A 9,354-nucleotide genomic window follows, 5' to 3' on the forward strand; every position below is an offset into this window, starting at 1 on the left:
TGCTGCTCACTACGCAGTCCATGCATGCATGCGAGAGATGTCTTCCACAAATATACGAGTTGATCATACCTCTTTCCTCTAAGCAGAGCATGTAACATTTCAAAATGGAGTAAGCAGCTTTGGACATAATTTAACCCTTAAGTACTATGAACGTTGTCACGCAACTACTGTAGAGGGGTCTGTCAGACTCCTGTTTCGATTTTCAACTGTGAACTAGCTGTTTTGTTATTTTCAATTTCTGATGCATTTCACATGACTTGACATAGCTATGGAAGACTATTGTAAAGTAGTTTCCAATTATTATTGTTTAAAGAAACATAATGTGATTTAGGCAAAGGGGAAGAAAATTAATAAAACATTGCAACATTGGCATCTTTATTGTTTTTAAATTCTAAATTCTTAACATTTCTACATTTTTATATTGTCAGAAGAGAAAGAGTTCAAAGTAATATGTAATATTTTGCTGAAATTGAAAATTAGTAATGAGTAAGGATGTGAAGTTTTCATTTTAACAATAACACCGAAAAGTTGAGGAAAGCAAAATAAAGTGTTTAAAATGTATTTGAGTAGGTTAAGGAGGCAAGTTTTCGGAGTTTCGGAATCACAAAATAATGCGAATTATGCCATTTTTCAGAATAACACCAAATTTGCACTTTGAAGTGGAAAATGCAGGGAAATATGCAATATGAACAAGGCATAACACTTCCTTTGTTAAGAAAGAACTACCTGAAGCTCTATGAGACCTGTTATTTCTAGTCTAGCTAGTGAAAGTTTGATTCAAAAGAGATTGTCATGCTTCATTTATTGCAGTTTGATGCAGAAATGACTGACAATGCTTTGACCTCATCCTGAACTGAAATAGAATTCACTGTGGTGATCTTCCCAGAAGGGAAGTTTCGTAGGAAGGGGTAAATTTTTAGGGAAAAACATCTGTTGTGTTGCGTGAGGAGGAGGTTAGGGGTGTGGGTGTATGTTTGTACATAAAACTGTATTTTGAGGTCAGGGTGGGATTTTTAGGCATTGCTAGGGAAATTTCTTTCAATAAGAATCACTGAGGCTTAGGTTTGTGCATAGTTTGCACTTCCTTTTCCTTCAGTGGTGTACACTGTACTTCACAGCATGCTAAAGAGAGCAGTAAATGCATTAGTTTGCATCTGAAAGACGTTATACTTCAGATAGAAGAGTGGAAGGGTTTCTTGATTAAGCACAATGGATGTGAGAGGCATAATGAGAAGAAAAGTTTTTTGTTTGAATTGTTTTTTTTACATCCACTTTATGCACACAAAGGCTAATTGGGTCTTGACCTACAGTTTAAAGTTGGATCCGCACCACTGTGTCATGTGGCTCCACCAGGTATTGAAACTGGAACCTGTTGATAACAAGGCAGCAACATTACCATTACGCTGTCGGGAAGCCCCGAGAAGAAAATTAAAGGGAGTGAAACAACTTTCTGTCGTCGAAGGCTTCAGGAAGCTTAAAAGAAGGAAAGAAGACAAGGAGTACATCGCACATTTCATTTGAATGAATTGAAAAAAATGCTTTCTATTTAAGAGTGTGTTTCGTACAGGAAGTGTTGTGTTGCGAGTGAATACTGGGAACATTTACTACGCACTGTGCGTTAAAAACCATCAATGTTATTGTAACTGAAAAGTGAATTTAAAAAATCAATTTTTAGAAGTTTTATTCTGTGAGAGTGAAAAGTTGGAAATATGATTGTGTTCAAATATTTGGGTGATATCCTTCAATAACCATTTCATATTTAGTAGCCAATGAGATGAAATACTTTTCCAAATGCAATAAACTTGGTAATTTCTTATAAAGGTAAGTCTTATATTGATTTATTTTTGTCATTAAAACTAAAATTTGCTTCAGTTTTCCACAACTAAAACAATGTGAAAATCTTATGCAAAGAAGAAACGGTAAAAACGCATGTAAAAAAAAAAACACCGAAATTTAGGGAAAAATAGAACGAAAACTTTACATCCCTAGTAATGAGCCATTGGAAGGACAACATAACAAATAGCACACGTAGCTACTATCGTACATCTGTCAGACCACTCGCTGAAAATAGAATTCAATAAAATTTGAACAAAGGTAAGACTTCATGAACTAGACAGTGTGTAGCCAGCATCCCAACTGGTATGGAGAAGGCAAGTGGTTAAAGGGGTGGGAGAAATATAGTAAAAGATAAATTCAGCATGGTCTGAGAGACGGTCCATAGTAGTTAAGGGTTAAAAAAATGCACAAACTTTTAGCCTACTTTATTTTAGTTGTTCTGCCTTTAGCAGTATAATAAAAGGTATTGTTACATTTGATTTTGCAAAATTTGAAACATTGTTGCCTCTTTTACAGGGAGACTTGATTTTGCAAGTTGAATGCATCATCGAAGCTGTAACTCTCGTTCTTGATGCAGCAAAGAAGAAGAACTTGCTAACAATCGCTGACACAGCAAGGTAAGAATAAAGAAAATATACTTGTTTATATAGATTTTGCTTAGTTTTTGAAATTTTGCAATTACATTGGAAGATACAAAATAAATGAATTAGCATGACAACTATTAATCAGTAATGTCAGTTCTTCATCTTGGTCTGTAATTTTTTTATTTTTTTTAAAGAATTGATTAGTCAAGTCAGCATATTTTGTTCATAATTGCATATTTTTTAGTTTTTATTTTCATTATTTCATTTTAGGGGACTGATTTTTTCAGTTGAAAAGACATTATTTTTATACTTTCTCCTAACCTAGTTACAATTATTATTCTGTTGACATGGTAGCTCAGTTATGAAAGTCTTTCTTGAGTGATGGCTTTCACTAAATGCCGAAAAATTTAAATATTTTATTATTATTCTTTTCTTGTCTGTTTTTCTACTATGTCATTCATCATTTTATGTTATCATCTTTGTTTGCAGTGCATTAATCTCGATTTTTCAGCACAAAATGAAAACATTGTGTCATGTTCATCAAATATTGTTTTTTGTGTTGAATAAAATTGTGTGCTATGACTGGCTGTGGGTATGGATGCTAGATTATAGAGCATAACCCTATTCTATGTTCCCAGATTTTACAATTTCATCTTGGTCCTAAAAAGAAATAAAATCGAGGTTACACTATATTATTTTTGAAATGATATCCCACTTTCACTCCAAAAATACTCCTTTAATGGTGGGCTGTAATTGAAGTGGACCTTGATTTTTCACAAGCGTGATAACACTGGAAAATGTTAATTGTAGAAAAGTGTTTCTGTATGTTCACTGACATGTTCTAAACACATTTTTCATGCATTCCAAATCTCAAAATAACGCGAGTTTGGCATAAATGTGAATTATGGCCTTTTTCATTAATTCCAATGCATTATGCACTTAAAAAACAAACAAAAAAATACCACAAAATGCATCATTCTTGTGTTTTAAACTTTAAAAATAAAGTGTACAAACGTGCATGGTTTGAAAGGTGTTATTCTCAAAAAAAAAAAAAAAAAAAAGTATGGTACATGTTATAAATGAATTCATTCCGACAGCTACATTAAACTATGTGTAAGTGGATGCTTAGAGAGAATTAGGATCAAGGAAGGGAATTTGGAATATTATAGTTCCCATTAATGACAGGTATATTGGGCAAACGCACACACACAAAATGTTGATATCAGTTGCCTTGCCTTTTGCATAAGTTGACAATATACACTGCATTATCAGTTGATCAGTTCCAAGAAGTCGTACCACCTGTATCCAATGACAATGTACAAATTGCCTCTCTCCCAGTCTTTTTAGTTTTCAGTCAGTCAGAGAAAGGCTGTTTTAATCCTAGCTTACCTTTTTCAATTGTGAAATTTTTTATAAAAATTTGAAAATAAAATCACTTTTCGTAGGGTGTTTTCAATATTCATGTATTTCTTTTGTTCATAACAACAATAGGAGGCAAAATGCACTTGGTGGGCCTATAAGGTGCCATCTTTGAATGCATTTTATTCGAGACACTCATGCCAGTGACAGTGTACAATTGGCTGGTAATGATGGTCATTTTTTTTTATTATTATCATTAATAAACAACTGCCCCTCTATAAACAAAAAAAACATTAATTAAAAATTATTATGGTTTTTGTGAGTTTTAGCAAATCATAAAATATGCGTGTGACACTCATTCAATAATAATTGGTTATTATTTTTTAATGATGGTAATTTTTGTAATTGTTATAATTAATAAATAACTGCTCATATATAATCAACAAAGGAAGCAGTGATTCAATAACAAAATGGTTTCTTGAATTTTAGTGATAAGAAAAAGTTTTGAGCTGTGAGCCCCCCCCCCCCCCCCTCGGGTAAGTAAGTTTCTTGTACAGCACCAGTAAGCTAGGGTGAAGAACCTCTATTGAAACACTTCTCTAATTATCAGGGATTAGTTTGAAATTCGGACAATATCAGAAATTTGATATCACGAGATATCATCAAGAAAATATCATCATAGATGATACGATATTTTTTCCATTTCGGGAAATCTGCATATATCGTCTCCATGATAAATATATCGCCAAATGTCGTGATGATATATTGCAGACATGATATATATCGCCAACACTATATATTGCCAATATATCGTGACGATATACCACTAGTTGATATTGCCTGGATGATATTTTTTCAATAACGATATATTGCCCACCACTACTACTTACACCTATTCTGCAACTACATTTTTAAGAGGGGGAGGGACATTGTGGGATAGTTTGTTAGGAAACCAGGTCTGTAGTCAAATCAGAAGCTTATTGTAGGTTCGATTTCCACCACAGGCACAAAGAAATGGTTCATTCTCTCTTGAGCATAAGTAAGTAGTAGCACTAGAGAATGGAGAATCTCCAATTAGCACTACATACTTATAAAAAAAAACATTGTTACTAACATGCAGAGAATGTTATTTCACATTTAATTGACGAGTACAGTTCACAAAATCATCCCATCATTGTGTAATGCACACAAAAAAATTCCAGTTTTGCTTAGTTGCAAATCAGGATTGATTCTGTTGCTGATGTGTTTTTTGACTGTGTTCCTGTATCTTTTCAGCATATCTCACCACATGAACGGGAAACAGGGGGTCATAGACATCACACAAGGAACAAACCCTGCCATTGCTAAAGGAAAGACGGGACATCTAATAGTGGTAAGTAAAAATTTTACTTCAAGTATGGCTCATTCGTAGTTCTGTATTGGTTCAAAATTGGTGATCTGTCTTCAGCCTCAGTATTTGAAGTATGCAATCTATTTTACCCAATATTATACCTGCATGGCTATTCATGAATAGGGAGATATCTATTTTTTTTTCATAACACCGTGGAAGGTAGTGTTTGCATAACATGGATTCATTGGGTGGTGCAAATTTTATGTATTGGACAGGATGTTTTTCAGAACCAGATTGTTTATTTATTTGTTTATTTTCATTGCAAAAAATGTTCTACTTAAATGTAAATAATATTGCAAACGCTTAGAACATCCTTCATTTGAATATATTGAGGCATCTATTAGCACTTGCTGTGAACGTGCATGTAAAGCTGCCTCACAATGTTTGTTTCCTAACAAATCCAGGGTGAGTTGAGAACCCTGCTCTACATAAATTGCCTTGGCACGTTGCCACGTGGTTGACAAAACAGTACTTTTCCATTAGTTATAAACACCCTTGGAAACTCACCAATGTATTCCTGAAGATGTGAACTTGAACTCCTTTTCACTTTCAGCATCTTACAATCGACTAACTGAACTCACTTCAGTAACACTTTAATAGATGGCTTATGTGTTGTTCAGTTCTGAATAGGATAGTGATTTACTAATTTTGTCTATTTTATGCATTAACTCCAAAATATGCATTTACCCAAAGAATTTGAAAACTTTATTTTGTCTAGAATGTCTAAAAATGTATTTCCATAGAAATATGGGTTTTATTCGTTAAAAGTAAAATTATGCATTTTATGTGAAATAAGACATCGCTGATTAGGGGAAGGTGGGGGAATGGCACTCAGCGGGCAATGGCGCTCACCGAGTGCCATTACCCTACCAATAGGGCAATTGCGCTCACACGCACATTGTTACTTTTTGACGTTTACAGATATAACTATTAACGACAGGGAGCAAAGTGATACGCAGAGATGTACTACAAACATTGCTTTTTCAGGCCCACATTTTCTTTTTGTTTCACTGCGTACAGTTTCTGAGATTTTTAAAATCTCCCTTAGGTGGTCTCAATTCCCCCACTTTCCCCTACATTGCAGCTGAATGGTCAACACTCGTACCAAATATGGCTGACTTCCAAAGCAGGGTTAAAAGACATTAAAAGTAATTCAGGTGCCAGCCCCTTTTTCTCAGGAGCCAGTTTTTTTTCACAAATATGGTCTAAGAAATTCATTAATCCAACAAACATAAAGCCATTTTAAAATATGATCTTAAAACATTTAATTTATTAATACATGATTGGATTCAAAGTAATTAATTCCTGCACCAGAGTGGCCTTCGCCTGAAGAATTCTCAACTGGTAACAGCATGAATAACTATGCAATACATTGTAATATGGCTGACTCTACTGTATCGCTGCAGATTTTAAAATTCGACTAGCAACAGTGAAAAAATTTAGAGTGTCATGTTTATTATTCTGCTTTAATGATACAAGTGATACAGAAAACTCGCCAACTGTATTCTTATTGTTTTAAAGAAACGTTATGGAAATTTCCATGAGTGAAGTCAAAATATATATATATATATTAATTATATTATAACAGTAATGCCCCTCATCCCCTATCCCAACCCCCCCACCACTCAGTTTTCGACAAGCCTGGTGAAAGTACCACCTATAATTTTTGTGGTACTGTCAACACTTTTTTCGGGACCTGGCAACACTGCAGTTTATGCGAACTCTTTGTTCTTGTCACCAAGTTCTACAACGTCTCTCTACTCCTGAAGATGTGACATACCATCACGAAAATTTGAAGTTCCTCTGCATCCAGTGAGTGTTTCCTCTCTCCTGTAATATCACTGAATTTGAAAATTCAGGCGACAGGTGAAAATTTTCAGGCACCATGGCACCCTGTATTTTTCTACCCCTGTTCCAAAGCAACAAAATAATATAAAATATAAGAATCCACTCCCTATTTAGGATTTAATAAATAACCGGTACAATGTTCATTTTTTTTTGTCTTTCCAGGTAGTCTCACCATGAGGTATTATGTGGCTGAATAATTAATACAATGTGAAGAAATTCTTGTGGAATAAATTGAACGAAAGACAATGCATTTATAGCAGAACCAGCATGCAGTATTCCATGAACATTTGGAAATGTTGACACTAGTAAAGCTGTGTAATGCCATTTGATTCATTACCCTAGGATGAAGTGATCGAAGCCATGGTTGATTGTGCCAATGTGATGTTGAAGATGCCTCTTATTTGTACATGGAGAAAAATATTGCAATTTGTACATGGTAATTAATATGTTTATTGTAGAGGCCTTATTGTAGAATTTGGACCATGTATGAATGTTGTACAGGAGTGGATTGTACATATGTTGTTTTGTTTTGTGAGCATGCGTGTTTGTCCATATATGATTAATATTGTGGTTAATCAATCTGCATTATATGTAATGTGAATTGTTACTGATTTGGAGTACTTATATAGTATAATTCTTGTGCCTTGCTTATGTAACAAGCATTAAAATATTGTGATAGTGCAGACTGTTGCCCCATGAAATGCCCAGTAAAACCTAGATTCCCGACATTCTTGTATTCAAATATTGTTGTACAGTGTGAATCAGAAGATCCAACACTAATGCATCATACCTTTGTTAGATAATACCTACTAACCCATCTTTTTACCTGGGGGGGGGGGGGAGTTCCAACACACTTTATAATTCTGTATGCTATTGTAGCGTAATTATAAAAAAGAGCTACTAAAATATTCTGGTGTATATTTATTCATAATCACACATTGGTACATGTTTTTTTTTCATTAACACAAATGATTATTAACTTCTATTCTGAATGATAACAAAAGGTGTACAACAATGCACTGGTTATAACTGTGTGATGAATGCAAAAATAGAACTAAACAATTGTTGTATCCATATAATGAAGCAGACATTATTGTTTAACTTTATAATATGCACATTTAAATTTTAATTAAATAAAGGTTTGATCAAAATGAATGTGATTTCTTGGAAATCTAATGTGTTTGCGTAAATTTGTACATGAAAATACTGATTGAATGTTTTGATTTTATATATAAATACAGTAGCTAAGATTTTTAGTTTCTTATTAATTTACATATTAGAAAATGTAAAAGAATGTTATTCTAAATTGTTGTTATACCTTCTGTGGGCAAAAAATCATGAGACATTTTTATAAAAAGCTTAAAGTGCACTAAAAATCAATTGTTATTGCGGATGAAAATCTGTAAAGCCTTATCTTGCATTTTTTCATTGTATGCAAGTTAATACAATATAAGTTATATAACTAGTGATTAGAAACCAGTGCTATTAAAGTAGTGTAAGTGTTGATGTTACTATTTGATTAGATTTTAGAGAAATGTGCTAGAATATATGTTACCAAGAATTACTTTAAATCAAGTATTAATTTAATATGATTTGTTCGTTTAGAAACTATTTTGTATTAGATATACATTAGAAATTGTGGATGGGATAATGAACAGTAAAATAAGTACAAAAGCCTTTCTCTTTTTCGAGCCTATTGTGGGACAGTTGTAATTTTTAGATCGTTTTTCATGAACTGAGTTATTCATTGATCGTAAAATAACCAGTAATATATCTATAGCATAAATTAGTTTGTAATTGTCAAAGTTTCATGCAATGTACTGAATCATTGGTGCATCATACATCAAAGTGCTTCAGTATATTACATTTTTAATCAAATTTGATTTCTTAAGATCCAGTAATTTGTCAATATTTTGAATAGGTGTTTTGTAATGAGTTGATAATGTGAAATATGTATGTAGACATCCCACCTAGTGATATCTTCCATAGACTTAGTGTGAAGATAAATTGCCTTATTCTTGAAGTAGGAAGGAAAATTAATCAAAGGTTGTATGCAATGTGATAAACTTATTTTCTAAAGAAATAAACTAGTATTTTTCCAACTGTGTTAATTTCATGTTTCTTTTAAGCACTGTTACACCTTCTTTGTGTCTTTGAAATATATTGCTTGGAACTTATCCTTTGCAAACTGTGATTTACAGTGACAGAACTTGGAACTTGATTTGATCATATAGAAAACTGTAGCCACGTTTTTCTTTTAAAAATTAATTCTGATTTAAGCTACTGCTACATTGTAAAGCACAATTGTACCCATTCTAGTATCAAATTTATCCTGTG

General features: G+C 33.2%; 1 protein-coding gene across 1 annotated transcript in view; it reads left to right on the forward strand.

Moving 5' to 3' along the window:
• LOC145988897 (unconventional myosin IC-like) overlaps positions 1-9,122 on the forward strand; it is a 150,260-nt gene extending 141,138 nt beyond the window's left edge. Inside the window, 3 exon segments of the mRNA XM_083124186.1 lie at positions 2,353-2,453; positions 5,055-5,151; positions 7,180-9,122. Coding sequence (XP_082980312.1) covers positions 2,353-2,453; positions 5,055-5,151; positions 7,180-7,194 — 213 coding nt within the window. The 3' untranslated portion in view covers positions 7,195-9,122.
• The last annotated feature ends 232 nt before the right edge of the window (positions 9,123-9,354 follow it).

Source organism: Lepisma saccharinum, chromosome 6, assembly GCF_977018435.1.
Source record: "Lepisma saccharinum chromosome 6, izLepSacc3.1, whole genome shotgun sequence".
Classification (NCBI taxonomy): Eukaryota; Metazoa; Arthropoda; class Insecta; order Zygentoma; family Lepismatidae; genus Lepisma; species Lepisma saccharinum.